Source organism: Gossypium raimondii, chromosome 13 (genome assembly GCF_025698545.1).
Source record: "Gossypium raimondii isolate GPD5lz chromosome 13, ASM2569854v1, whole genome shotgun sequence".
NCBI lineage: Eukaryota > Viridiplantae > Streptophyta > Magnoliopsida > Malvales > Malvaceae > Gossypium > Gossypium raimondii.
This window is the reverse complement of record NC_068577.1, coordinates 23,258,664-23,273,582: the sequence shown is the minus strand read 5'-3', so window position 1 is coordinate 23,273,582 and position 14,919 is coordinate 23,258,664. Positions and strand designations below refer to the sequence as shown.

General features: G+C 35.1%; 2 protein-coding genes across 2 annotated transcripts; both read left to right on the top strand.

Moving 5' to 3' along the window:
* Window positions 1–7,391: 7,391 nt before the first annotated feature.
* On the top strand, window positions 7,392–7,968 carry LOC105767087 (auxin-responsive protein SAUR23). The gene has a single exon (XM_012586611.2). The coding sequence runs from the start codon at window positions 7,496–7,498 to the stop codon at window positions 7,778–7,780; it is 285 nt and encodes a 94-aa protein (XP_012442065.1). The 5' UTR covers window positions 7,392–7,495; the 3' UTR covers window positions 7,781–7,968.
* Window positions 7,969–9,065: 1,097 nt separating this feature from the next.
* Window positions 9,066–9,693, top strand: LOC105765174 (auxin-responsive protein SAUR23). Its single transcript, XM_012584138.2, has one exon. The coding sequence runs from the start codon at window positions 9,133–9,135 to the stop codon at window positions 9,415–9,417; it is 285 nt and encodes a 94-aa protein (XP_012439592.1). The 5' UTR covers window positions 9,066–9,132; the 3' UTR covers window positions 9,418–9,693.
* Window positions 9,694–14,919: the final 5,226 nt, after the last annotated feature.

Here is a 14,919-nt window from a genome sequence, read left to right as displayed (position 1 = left end):
GTGGCGCTTATATGAAAACGCCACAAAATATCTGAACCAAAACGCACCGTTTTGGTCTCGATGTATACTTTAATTAGTGGCGCTTACGTTCAAACGCAGCAAAAAAGCAAAATACCTTAAACAAAACACAGCGTTTTGTCGTTATGTATAGTAAAATTAGTGGCGCTTTTAAAGCGCTAGGAAAATATGTTAATAAAGAATTTGGTCTTAACCATGCATTATATAATTAATGTAGGTTATTATATATTTAGTTTATCATATTTGGTTTAGGTTTAGGTTATTAGAGTTCATTATATAATGTTTAGTATTTTTAGATTATAGTTTAGGGTTAAAGGTCTACGATGTAGGTTTAGTGTTTTCGATTTAGGGTTTGATAGTTTGATGATTAAGTGATTATTATAAGTTAAAAAGTTTATTGTATATAGTTTAGGGTTTTAAGGTTAATTATTGTATAAAGTTTATTATTTTGTGAATATTAGAGTTTTGAGTTTAGGGTTTATGATGTAGGCTAGGTTTTGGTGTCTTGGGTTTAGGGTTAGTAGTTTGGGGTTTAAGTTTTGGGGTTTGAGATTAATTAGTATTTTAGGGCTTGATGCTTCTGGTTAACGGTTTGTAGTTTATAATTTAAGGCTTACAATGCATGGTTTTGAGTGTAAGGTTACGGGTTTAGAGTGTAAGGTTTGTAGTTTAGGGTTTAAAGTTTAAAGGTTACGGGTTTAAAGTATAAAGGTTACGGGTTAAACTTAGGGGCCTATGGTTTAGGGTTTAAATTTCTTTTTTCCACATTTAAGGGATATGCTAAAAACATTGGAAACTATATGTTAAAAATAGAAAAAAAGTGAAATAGTATTATTTTAAATAATTTGAAAATAAGTTTAACCATTAGTGGCGTTTTGCGTGAAAACGCCACAAATATTTATTGAAAGATAGCAAAACTATGTCGTTTTGTCTGATTTTTTAGTGGCGTTTTACTAAAAACGCCGCTGAAGGAGTTATATTAGTGGCGTTTGTTCAGAAAACGCCACAATTTTCCCATTAGCCCCTATTAAACGTTGTCGTTTTTATGTAATATTTCAGTGGCGTTTTATTATAAACGCCGCAATTATGTTATAAGTGTTTCCTAAACGTTGTCGTTTTGTATCTTTTAAATTTTAATGCGTTAGTGGCGCTATTTATAAACGCCAAATTTATCTTGAACTAACGAACGGCGCTGCTTTTTGTCGCTGTAATTTCCTTAGTTCACCCTCTTTGATTTCCCAAATTCATTCCCTAATTTCCCATTTCATATTCCCCCAATTCCCGATTTCATTTCCCCCCAATTCCTATTCCCCCAGTTTCCCTAAATCCCCAAATTCCCAAATCCCCCCTGTCGTTGCAGTCGGCTCCACTCCGGCGGTTGCTCTATAACCCGCATTTGCAGTCGTCTACTTCTTCTATTCAGTGTTTCTTCTATTCGGTTAAGGTTATATTTCTTCGGATTAAGCCCACATTTTCCCCAATTCCTATTCCCCCAGTTTCCCCGATTTAATTTCCCTAAATCCCCAAATTCCCAAATCCCCCTGTCATTGCAGTCGGCTCCACTCCGGTGGTCGCTCTATAACCCGCATTTGCAGTCGTCTACTTCTTCTATTCAGTGTTTCTTCTATTCGGTTAAGGTTATATTTCTTCGGATTAAAGCCCATTATTCCGTAATATTTGTTACCTTGTTGAATCGGGTGCATGTTTTCGATATTAATGTTTTGGATTATTTTGTTCAAGGTCACAGAGCAAACGGTTCTAGTGGAGGATTAAGGCTTGGGGAGTTGTTCATCTGCTGCAAGGGTAAGTTACTGATTTGGGGGTTCAAAATTTGCTTTGCGTTAAACTGTTGAATTCATAGACAAGAAGATTAGGGGATTTTTAATTTTGCTTTAAACTTGGCAATCGGCAATTGCATCTGGGTATTTAAATCAATGCTGCGTATTTTATAGATTGGGTGTTCTCGTATTTGTTAGATTTTTTATTTGATTTTATATTGGTTGGTGATTATATAACTGTTCTCGTAATTTATAATTTTGCTTTAAACATGTCCAGGTAATGAAGATGATTTTGGTGTTGAAATTTATTAGGCCATGTTGTTTTTTAGTCAGATTTTAACCCGAAAATATATCATCTTTGTTTGTTTGTTAAAATTGTTTTTCCGGCAGATTCTTATTGCAATTTGTGATTATATAAGTGATACATTAGTAAAAAACCTAAAATTAAATTAGGCGATTGAAAATGGGTCAATGTGTTCTAGAATTCGTGTTAGCAATTACTATTTATTCGGTTTGTGGTTTCTAAACTATGAATTCGGTTTATAAACTACTCATTTATGGTTTGTAATCGGATCCATTTATGAATTCAGTTTTAATTATTTGAAATGAAATATTTTAATTAATTGGTAACAATTTGCAATGCTTAGAAAATGAACACATAATTGTCATAGTCCATCTAGCATGTTAATATTTTCCAGCAGCAACTTTGAAAGGAATATGATTTGGACCGTTCGTGCAAAAAACGAAATCGTTCGTGCCAAAAACGCAGTAAATTGGAGTTCTTTTTATATATTACATATATTAATATGGATATATAACCTATATTTCAATTTTCTATAATGATAACATTTCTAAATAATTATAAATATTGTTTTAATATCTATATAAGTTTTCTAAACTTATAAGGTTTCTATATTAGTATTAAATTTATTACTATTAAATTTATAAAAAATTCTAAATATTGTTTTAATATCTATATTAGTATTATAAATATTGTTTTAATATAACCTATAAAATTTAAAAGTTTTCTAAATAATTATAAATATTGTTTTAATATAACCTATAAAATTTAAAAGTTTTCTAAATAATTATAAATATTGTTTTAATATCTATATAAGTTTTCTAAATTTATAAGGTTTCTATATTAGTATTAAATTTATTACTATTAAATTTATAAATAATTCTAAATATTGTTTTAATATCTATATTAGTATTATAAATATTGTTTTAATATAACCTATAAAATTTAAAAGTTTTCTAAATAATTATAAATATTGTTTTAATATTAAATTTATTAGTATTATAAATATTGTTTTAATATAACCTATAAAATTTAAAAGTTTTCTAAATAATTATAAATATTGTTTAAATATTAAATTTATTAGTATTAAAATTTTAAGTTTTCTAAATAATTACATATAAGCTTATATATCTTACATAATACATAAGTACATAACAAACATAATAAAGACACATCATAATAACACATACCGTACATAAATTAAATAAGTTACATGATACAAAAAAAAAACTTACATAACTTAGATAATATCCTACATTATAAATTACATAATAATACACACTTACATAATTAAATAAGTTACATAATACACAAATTACACAACTTACATAATACATAATTTACATAATACACAATGACATAACTTACATAATACATATTTTACATCACTTACATAAGACATAACTTACATAAGTTTCATAATACACAACTAACATAACTTACATAATACACAACTTACATAACCATCATAATACACAACTTACATAAGTTTCATAATACACAACTTACATAGCTTACATAACTTACACAACTTACATAACTTACATAATAAATAAGTTATTCCTAAATCCTAAACCCGTGCAATTTATTGTCAATGTCAGACTTCAAGAATTAAGAAATGGACCGTTCTTGGATGAATTTGTCAAGGGTTAGCAACGGTTATCGAAATGGGGTGCAGAGTTTTCTAAATTTTGCATTTCGATATGCAAGCCAAGAGAACATGATTCTTTGCCCATGTAAGAAGTGTGTCAACATAAACTGGCATTACCGTGAGGTTGTATACGAGCATCTAATTGTTGATGGGTTTGTTAAGGGTTAAAAGCAATGGCTTTTTCATGGAGAATGCCCTAGAAGTACTTCCTCTTCAACGATGGTGAAATTATGGTACGTTTACTTAATACGATTTCACTTGTTTTAGTTATTTATAGTGTTTATTTTCTAATGGTTTAATTCATTGCATGTAATGCGACTATTGTTATATTGCATTTGTTTTTTACTATATATTATGCTCCTAACTATGCGATTTATTTATTAGGAAAACTAAAGGAAAAAAGATTTGAGTCTGAAGCGATTGCTTCTCCGATAGTTCGGTTCATCTTGAAGACATTGATAACCGGATTATTATCAAGTTTTGGGTCTGAAAAGTATGGTCGGGTTCGATTTCAAGGATCTTTTATCACCAACCCAATATTTTGGATCCATTCGCACCAATACATGGCTTCGGGGAGTCAATCTCAAGCTGAAGTTCAGAGGTTAAAAGACCAGATAGCTCAGATGCAAGCGACCACATTTGAGGTTCAAAGGAAATATGAAGAACTTCAAGAAGAACTTAAAGCAGATGCGGCATGATGAAGGAAGCACATAAAGGAGAGAAGCAGAGGCCGCAGCGAGAGAAGCAGAGGCCGCAGCGAGAGAAGCAGCGAGAGAAGCAGCGAGAGAAGCAGCAATAGAAGCAGAGGTTCAAAAGAAATATGAAGAACTACAGCTACGACTTCAAAAAGATGCGGCATCGAGAGAAGCAGAGCAGAGCAAAAAGTACGACGAACTTCAACAGCAGCTTCAGATTATGATGAAGATGTTTCAGCAGTCGCAACTTCCGCCTTCATAGTGTATGTTGCATAAATACTTTTAACGCTTTTGTAAAGAAAAGTATGAATTCACTTTTATTTATTAATTAATATTATTTTAGTCATTTAATTTGAAATATTATATAAATTTATTGTTTTTGGTTAGTTTAGATTTGGTTGCTTTTGAATTATTGTTACAGGAGGGCTTAAAAAATTAAAAATTTTTATTTTAAAAAAATCCCAAAATTAGTGGCGTTTTTTAAAAAGCACCTCTAAAAGTCATATCAAAACAGTGGCATTTGTGAAATAAGCGCCGCTAAAGAACACTACTTTTAGCGGCATTTTTGAACAAGCGCCGCTATAGAACATTACTTTTAGAGCGTTTTCCTCAAAAGCGCCGCTAAAGAACATGAACTTTAGCGGCGTTTTTTTCCTAAGCGCCGTTAAAGAACATGATATTTAGCGGCGTTTATTTCTAAGCGCCGCTAAAGATTATGTTCTTTAGCGGCGTTTATTTGTAAGCGCCACTAAAGAACATGATCTTTAGCGGCGCATTTTTATAAGCGCCGCTAAAGAACATGATCTTTAGCGGCGTTTTTTTATGTAAGCGCCACAAAAGTTAGCGACGTTGTCGTCAGCGGCGTTTTTTGTGGCGCTTCTACAAGCGCCGCAAATGGAGTTAGTGGCGTTAAAAAGCGCCGCTAAAGACCTAAAAAAACGCCGCTAAAAACCTGTTCTGCTGTAGTGTTGTACTTAAAATTTTGATATATTGCATTCTCATGACATCAAAAAGCATTTAAGTGATGTTTATTTTTGTGAAAAAAATTATTAGTGGTATATATGTTGACTTCATTAAAACTTTTATGTGTATATTTTTTTAAAATGTTTAACAAAAATGGAAAAATATTTTAAAAGAAAGTTTACTAGTAAAATAGACGAAGAAAAAAAACAAAATGTTATGTATTAATTTATATTACTTTTTAATTTTTAAAAATTATCACAAAATCTGAATTTTCTAACTCTATCCTTGACATCAATATTAAATATCAACTCAAAAGACATGTCCATAAGTTTATTCAAAGTAAGGAATCTAATGAACCAAAATCTGTTGAAAAGACTTGAACTTTAATAAGTTAAATTTTATTAATTTATTAGATTTGTTTAAAGGTTAAGTTAATCTTTTATAAATAGAGAAATGGTGTGCCTATCATGTTCTAAATGCACCGATAGCAAGTGCTAAGAAAAGTTGGGAAATGAGAAAATTGAAATGTCAGTGTTATAATTAAGGATTATATTGATTAAAAAAGTATTAGGTATATGCAGTAGCACATCCTTTCACATAGAAAGAGATATTCCCTAACTATATCGGTCATGTTGTGAATATCAGTTGCGCTAGATCCAAGGATCCATCAAGATTCACCATTCCTGCTTTCCTTTTCTTTATTACAACACAAAATCATGGCAAGTTGGTAGCTGCAATTTTCTCAAGGGATCCTATTTCTCTATATACATAAAAAAATGTCTTTGGCAGCGTGAGATTTGGTCAATCACTCCATGTGCCTTGCGCAGAAAAAATGGAAATTTCCATGTGCCAATTCATTCACTCCAATCACATTGTATCTATTAATAATCAGTCTTCTTCCCCACTGAAATTTAATAATTATTATTGCAAAAGTATCTAAGCTAAATCCCAAAATGTGCTTAATCCGAGTATTACTTTAGTAGGTGTTTTATGTTATTCGGTGTGTGCAGTTGGAATTAGACCTAGGTTGGGTCACTCGTCCGTCCAAAATGTGAGAGGATTTGGGTAAAAATATAGGCTCAAAAAATATGTTTGGAGAAAAAAATAAGGCCCGTTTAAAAAATGGGCCGAGCTTCGGGTAAGGCATTTTAGCCCGGGCCCGGGCCAGCCCGAATTCACTAAAGGACAAAAAAAATTTACTTTTTTTTGTTTTTGAATGCTATTTTCTTGTTGTTTTCTCCCTATTTTGCTACTATTTTACTATTATGTTGCTACTATTTTGTTGTTATTGTTTGAATATTGTATAAAACTTATTTTATTGTTAATTTTGTTATTATTTTAAAGGCATTTGTTAATTTTGTTATTACTTTAGAGGCATTTGTTTGTTAAGTTGCATTTATCTTAGTGTTATTTAAGTCTACATATTTTTTAAATTTTATTTTCAATTTATTGGTAAATATTTATTTTGATGTTTTTAGTATTTTTGACATATTATATATATTTAAAAATTATATAAAAATATAAAAATTAATAGGAGTTGGGCCCGAGTTTTAACATTTTTATCCGAGTCAGGCTTGGAAAAAAATTTTAAGTCTATTTTTTGGGCGGGGCCTAGACCTAATAAATGGGCCTGAATTTTTAGTTGAACTCAACCCGGCCCGACCCGTGAGCACTAATGGTTGGATGTTAGGCTTTTCTTACAAGTGTTTAAATTTAAAAGAGTTTGAGGAATTCAAGAATAAATTAGGATTAGAGGACTCACGTGTATTGTTTTATTTTCATCGTCAGATAAATATATGCTGCTTTACTATGGGAGGCGGCATCAGCATTGACAAGCAATGTTTACCGTAAATGGTTGAGTTAATTGGGCAAAGCCATGTGGGTGCTTTAAGGAGGTGTCAGCGTGGGTCCTTATTTCAATTTCAATACCAATGGGAATTGCTCGCCAATCTCATATTTCAAGCCCTATAAATACAAACTCCAAGAGAAGGGACTTCAACCTGAAATACTACATTTCAGTATCTGTCAACCAGGATCATCATCGTTGTCATCAACACAAGCTTTTTGTGTCTTCAACTAAGGATCAGATATGGGTTTTCGTTTACCTTCTGTGATTCTTCATGCCAAGCAAGTTCTAAAACTGCAGTCTAGGAACCAGACAGATGTTCCAAAAGGCCATATTGCAGTTTATGTTGGAGAAATCCAGAAGACAAGATTTGTGGTTCCCATTTCATACTTGAATCACCCTTCTTTTGTGGATTTGCTCAACCTGGCTGAGGAAGAGTTTGGGTTTAATCATCCCATGGGTGGTCTTACAATTCCATGCGACGAAGATGCCTTTCTTCATCTCACTTCTCAGCTGCATGGCTGCTGAAAGATTAATATATAAGTTTTGTTAATTGAATTCTTTAATTCCATTGCAGAATATTATAAGAACTTGTAACTGTAGATACTACCTTTTGACAATTGACATGAATGGAGTGAAGAGATAGATTATGTATGCTCTCTCCCAACAAGATTTTGTCAAAAAATGATAATGAAATTCTTTGTTTTTGAAGCCTATATTACTCTCTTCATTATTGGTTTTTGAGTTTACCAATGTTTAATGACACCAATTACCAAACCTGGAAGAATGAAGGAAAGAGAACTTACAAATGAGCCTCCAAAACCTTCAATCATCACCAAAACAAACACGATTAGTTTACTGTATACTTTGACAAACAGCGATTCTAGATCAAAGCATATGTTTGTTGAGAGGTCAAACGTCCATTATTGTTTTTTATTGGAATTCTCTTCTAATTTCATGAACGAAATCACTATAAATTAAAGAGTTTATACACAACCTCACTTGTTCTTGTACTTTGATAAACTTATCAAGACTCTGGAAGGAATAAACAAACAAAATCTTGACCAAAAAACTATAGCTGACTTGTGTGATACACCCTTCAAGTTAATTTCATCCAATTTTTTAACACAATAATAAGCACTAGATAAGATAAGTGCTTTCCAACCCAGATTAAGCAACTAGACTATGATGATTGATAACCACTGAGATGTGTTAGCCAATCAAACTCTTCTTTCTTGGAAATGGATGACAGGTATGAAATATGAAACAAAGCACTAAGGTGTGAACAAAACTACAACAGATATGACCTGGCAGCTCCCAAAAGACTTGATTTCCACTCTGTCGTACCCAAAAGCAGCGGGTCCTAAATGTTTTCTTTATTGTGCTCAGAGCTACTCACATGGACATGCCACTTTTCTCTGTCCACTGTAAAATTACCGATTTCAAAGCCAAATTGCTCAATACTTCCGAGATCGTTTAAATAGTTATTATGTTCATAAATGTGATAAGAAACTACATTAATTTAACTATCGAAAATGACGAGCCTTAGAAGTTGGAGAAAGAAAAATAGTATGGGTGTCTTGTATTTTAAAAAATGAAAATATGACAGTGTGAAAAATAGAAAGCTATTTAGGTGTTAAGTCAAACCCATGTGAGATTTAGCGTGGAAAGGTGCTCAGATTCACCATTTCTATATCTACTAACAATAAACAGCCATAACCATGTGGTTTCTTTATTATTTGAAATAATGAGACACCTGGAAATTCTATATAAATACAACAAGACCATGTCTCTACCTCCAACACCTAACGTTTTCTCACTTGTTTATCAGTCTTTGGTCATCCAAATTCAATTTTCAACTCCAAAATTTGGTATCAACCATGGGTTTTCGTTTGCCACCCATTGTTGTTAATGCCAAGCAAGTCCTTAAAGCTCAACAGGCTCAATCAAGTGTGCCAAAAGGTCACATTGCAATCTATGTAGGGGAGGTTGAGAGAAAGAGATACATCATTCCGGTTACTTTCGTGAATCACCCTTCATTCGTAGACTTGCTCAACCAAGCAGAGGAAGAGTTCGGGTTCAATCATCCAATGGGTGGTTTAACGATACCATGCAAAGAAGACACGTTCATCGATCTTGCTTCTCAATTGCATGCCTTGACATGACAGAAATGAATAATGAACAGAAAGAAAGCCCTCGCCCCTCAACAATTTTGATGAGCTTTTCATTAGTTATTGCTTTCCAATCTCGTCTGTCGTAACAAAATAAAGAACTTGTAGCAAACACTTTGTATATGTAGAGTCCGCTCGCTGACGGAGAAGATATACTTTAATTTCAGAAAAAAAGAACTAGAAATTCTTGCATTTCTAACTTCTTTATCCATGTTCTTAACTTCATCAGGTTCTTGAACTAAAATCTTGGAAGTTACAGAAATTCACAAATGTCGACTTTGCTAACACAATTTGTGCTACTGTTGGGAAGTTCATCACAGAATCACAAGCCTCCAGCAATAGTTACTTTTCTCAGTTAATGAGGGAAAATTCTGTAATTAAATCTGAATAATGAAAACTAGAAGTATAATACTACCAATAGATTCAAAGGCATAGTTTCTTTATTGTAATTATCAGCAAGCACCTGCTGAAAATTTGTTCACCCCTTCGTTTTTGTTTTTCCCCCGTTATACGTTGTAGAATATTTTATAAGTAGCATACAATGCCACACATAACTTGATGTAACAACCCTATACATATTCGTATTAACCTTGAATCAGCATGGGCATAAAAGGCTGGCTCAGAATCAACTAGCATTTATCACCCACTCATTCGTTATGCCTCACAAAAAGGAGATCTGTTGAAGTTGGTCAACATGCAGCAAACACTCGACAGCAAGCAGGCCATGAAGACCAAGCTCTCCTGGAACTGATGCAGGAGCTGCTGAAAGAAGCTTATTTTTTTCATTTTGTAATTTTTAGTTAATGAAATGTATCTTAGTTCATTTTGAACTAAGTTAGGTTTATGATTGATGTATTTTGCTGATTGATAAGCTGTTTATTCAGCTTTGCTTGTATGTACAAGTTAATTACTTCAAGTTTCAATGCTTAGTGGTGTTAGGTAACCATTAGGTAACCATTTGCTGTTTTGACAAGCTAATTGCTTGATTTATGTATTGGCATTATGCCATTTGTTTCACTCATGAATGAAATATGTTTTGTTCATCAAAAACTCTCTCCATTTTCCTTAGCTTTTCTTCTTTCTTTTGCTCGAATCAGTTTGTTTGCTCAGCAAGCATCGAGGCTTGTTGGACAAGACACAAGCTGAGCTTGTCTGTTTCTGTTTTAATTCCAACAATTGGTATCTAGAGCCTGTTTCTTAAGGGTCCTGTTGTTTAAAGGATGACTTCATCAAGTTTTTCACCAGTTGCACCACAAGTCTTCAATGGAGAAGGTTATCATATATGGGTGGTCAAAATGAAGACCTACCTGCAGGCTTTCGATCTGTGGGAGGTGGTCAACTCAGATGTTGAACCAGAGCCACTTAGAGCCAATCCAACAGTGGCTCAGATCAGACAGCATGTTGATGAGAGGACCAAGAGGCATAAGGCTATGTCTTGCATCCAGAACTTAGTGTCAGATGTGATTTTCACAAGGATTATGGCCTGTGAATCAAAAAAGCAGGCCTGGGACAAGTTGAAAGAGGAGTTTCAAGGGACAGAGAGGACAAGGCAGTAACAGTTGTTGAATTTGAGGAGAGAATTCGAGAATTTGAAGATGAAGGAAGAAGAAACTATCAAGCAATACTCTGACAGGATTATGGCTGTGATTAACAGCATTAGGCTCCTTGGTGAGCAATTCAATGAAGCTAGGATAGTGGAGAAGGTCATTTCAACTTTTCCTGATAGGTATGAGGCAAAAATCTCATCCCTCGAAGACTCAAGGGACCTGTCTAGCATCTCTTTGACAAAGCTGATCAATGCTCTATATGCTCAAGAGTAGAGGAGAGCTAGCAGACTGGAGGAGCACCAAGAAGGTGCCTTTCAGGCAAGAACAAATACTGCCTACAAAGGCAAGAAGGCCTGGAGAGACAAGCCAATGTATGATGCTGCAAGAAAAGAGGGTCAGACTTGCAGGCATTGTAAAAGGCCTGGTCATCCAGAAGAAAAATGTTGGTTTAGACCAGATGCCTTGTGTCAACATTGCAAAAAGAAAGCTCATGTTGAGAGAGTCTGTAAAAGCAAGGGTAAGCCAAGGCAAAACCATTCTCAAAAAGTGAAGGTTGGGGCTCGAGTAGCCAAGGAAGACAATGAACAAGAGGAGCAAGTCTTTGCTGTGCCATGCTCAGCTGCTCAAGAGAGGTTTTCATCTGGTTGGCTCCTAGACAGTGGATGCACTAACCACATGACACCTGATGCTGCTATCTTCAAGTCCTTAGACAGAAGCTGTAGAACCAAAGTCAAGATAGGTAATGGCCACTTTATAAAAGCTGAAGGCAAGGGTGATGTGCTGATATGCACTCCCACAGGTGCCAAATTTATTTCAAATGTGCTTTTGGTGCCTGAAATTGATAGTAACCTGCTCAGCATAGCTCAATTGCTGGAGAAAGGTTATTTTGTTGTGTTCAAGGATAACCAGTGCCAAATCAGTGATCCAAGTGGATCCAAGCTAATGACAGTCCCTATAGCTGATAAAAGCTTTGTGATTGATTGGACAAAGGAGTCAGACACTGCCTACACAACTACAATAGATGAGTCCAAGCTTTAGCATCAAAGACTTGGTCATGCCAACTACAAATCGATGCAACACATGTGCAGGAGTGGTTTGGCTGAAAATGTCATAAGGTTAGTTCAAAACCAGGAAGTATGTCAAGTATGTCAGCTAGGCAAATAGGCCAGACTTCCATTTCCCTCGAATCAAGCCTAGAGATCCTCTGAAAAATTGCAACTGGTGCACACTGATGTGTGTGGCCCCATGAAGACTGAGTCATTAAATGGAAACAGATATTTCATACTATTCATTGATGATTTCTTGAGATTTTGTTGGCTTTACTTTTTGAAACAAAAATTAGAGGTGGCCTCTGTATTTTGGAAGTTCAAGACTACTGCTGAGACTGAAACAGGCTACAAGCTGAAGACCATAAGGTCTGATAATAGGACTGAGTACACATCAGCTCAGTTCCAAGCCTTCTGTGATAAGGCAGGAATCAAACATCAGCTTACCACCACTTATACACCATAGCAAAATGGTGTAAGTGAAAGAAAGAATAGGAGCTTGATGGATATGGCCAAGTGCTTGATGATTCAGAAGAATCTGCCTAAAGCTCTGTGGGCAGAGGCAGTTAACACTGCAGCCTACATTCAAAACAGGCTTCCAACCAATGCTTTAGCTCAGAAGACTCCATTTGAGGCATGTTTTGGATTCAAGCCATCACTGGCTCACCTAAAGGTCATTGGATGCATTTGTTATGCACATGTACCTGCTGTTAAAGGGGACAAGTTGTCTGAAAGGGCTCGACCTGGTGTTCTGGTGGGCTACAGCACTGTCAAGAAGGGCTATAGGATCTTGGATCCTTCAACAAACAAGGTGTCAGTCAGTAGGGATGTGGTGTTCGATGAAAAATCATGTTGGAACTGGGAAAGAAATGAACCAGAAGAAGTTTCTGAAGATCTTGCAACTAATCAAGATAAGCCAGATCAGAATGGTCCTGAAATGGACATTGATGATGAACCAGTTAGAGGAACTAGACCATTGGCTAAGATTTATTAAAGGGCTTATGTAGCTATAGCTGAACCAAGTAGCTTTGAAGAAGCTGAAGCTCAGAAAGGGTGGAAGCAAGCAATGGCTGAGGAGATCAGCATGATTGAGAAGAACCAGACTTGGGAATTGGTTGAAAGACTAGTCAAAAGGAAGGTTATTGGAGTGAAATGGGTGTACAAAGCCAAGCAAAATGCTGATGGAAGTTTAAACAAACTGAAATCAAGGCTAGTTGTAAAGGGGTTCAGTCAGAAATATGGCCTGGATTACCTAGAGACCTTTGCACTAGTGGCCAGGCTTGATACCATCAGACTGCTGATTGCCTTAGCAGCACAACTCGAATGGAAAATCCATCAACTTGATGTGAAGTCAGCTTTTCTGAATGGCTTCCTAGATGAAGATATCTATGTTGAACAACCACAATGGTTTGAGATAGCTGGCAAAAAGCACATGGTGTACAAATTGAAAAAAGCCTTGTATGGCTTAAAACAGGCTCTAAGGGCCTGGTACAGCAGAATCGATGGCTATCTGGTTGATTTGGGATTCGATAGGAGCAAGAGTGAGCCAAAATTGTATGTTAATAAGGATGGGACACAAACACCCAAAATTGTATGTTAATAAGGAAGGGACACAAACACAACTCATTGTGTCTCTGTATGTTGATGACTTGCTGGTGACAGGAGGAGATCGAACAATGCTGGTCGATTTCAAGACCAAGATGCAGGAGATGTTTGAAATGTCTGATCTAGGGGAGATATCCTATTTTCTTGGAATCTAGGTGTCACAAATGCAGAATGAGATATTTCTAAGTCAGAAAAGCTTTGCCTCAAAGATTTTAACTATGTTCTTCATGCAAAACAGCAAAGCAACAAGAACTCCTGTTGCTGTTGGAGAGAAACTATCGAGCCAAGGTGATTTTGAGAAGGTCTGTGAAACAACCTACAGAAGTCTAGTTGGTTGCTTGTTATACCTAACTGCCACTAGGCCAGACATAATGTATGCTGTAAGTTTGCTCTCAATATTCTTGCATTGTTGCAATGAAAAGCATTTTCAAGCTGCAAAAAGAGTGCTCAGGTATGTCAAAGGCACTTTGAACTATGGTTTGAGGTACAGCAAAGAAGGAAATTTGAGGCTGGTTGGCTATACTGATAGTGACTGGGCAGGCTCAATAGATGATATGAAAAGCACCTCAGGGTATGCTTTCAATCTTGGTTCAGCCATGTTCTGTTGAAGCTCGAAGAAATAAACATTGGTGGCTCAATCCACTGCTGAAGCAGAGTATGTGGCAGCAGCAAGTGCTGTCAACCAAGCCATTTGGCTAAGAAAAATCATGACTAATTTGAATGTGCATCAAAGGGAAGCAACAGAGATCTTCTGTGACAACCAATTTGCTATTGCAATTGCAAAAAATCCAGTGTTCCATGGTAGAACAAAGCATTTTAGCATTAAACTCCATGTTGTTCGAGAGATGGAGCAAGCATCAGAAGTAAAACTGATTCATTGTAATTCAAATGATCAACTTGCTGACATTCTGACCAAGGCTCTTAATGTCACAAGATTTGAATGTTTAAGAAGGAAATTAGGTGTTTGCACCATGCTAACCAATGAGGAGTGTTGAAGTTGGTCAGCATGCAGCAAACACTAGACAGCAAGCAGTAGGGGTGTGCATAATTCGGGTAAAACCGAAAAAATTCGGTTAACCAATCGAATTGATTAATCGGTCGGTTAACCGAATTTTTTCGATCGGGGCTCGATTAATTTTTTATGATTTTTGGTTAACAGTTAATTCATTCAAACCGGTCGGTTAATCGAAAATTTTGATTAAGAAAAAATTAATAAATAAAATTATCCAACCCACCCAAACTCAATTACCCAACCCAATTAGCCAACCCAATAAAACTAAAACTAAAGTTTACCCAAT

Coding starts and splice junctions, on each gene's coding strand:
- LOC105765174 (XM_012584138.2), top strand. CDS start 9,133: ATGGGTTTTCGTTTGCCACCCATTGTTGTTAATGCCAAGCAAGTCCTT.
- LOC105767087 (XM_012586611.2), top strand. CDS start 7,496: ATGGGTTTTCGTTTACCTTCTGTGATTCTTCATGCCAAGCAAGTTCTA.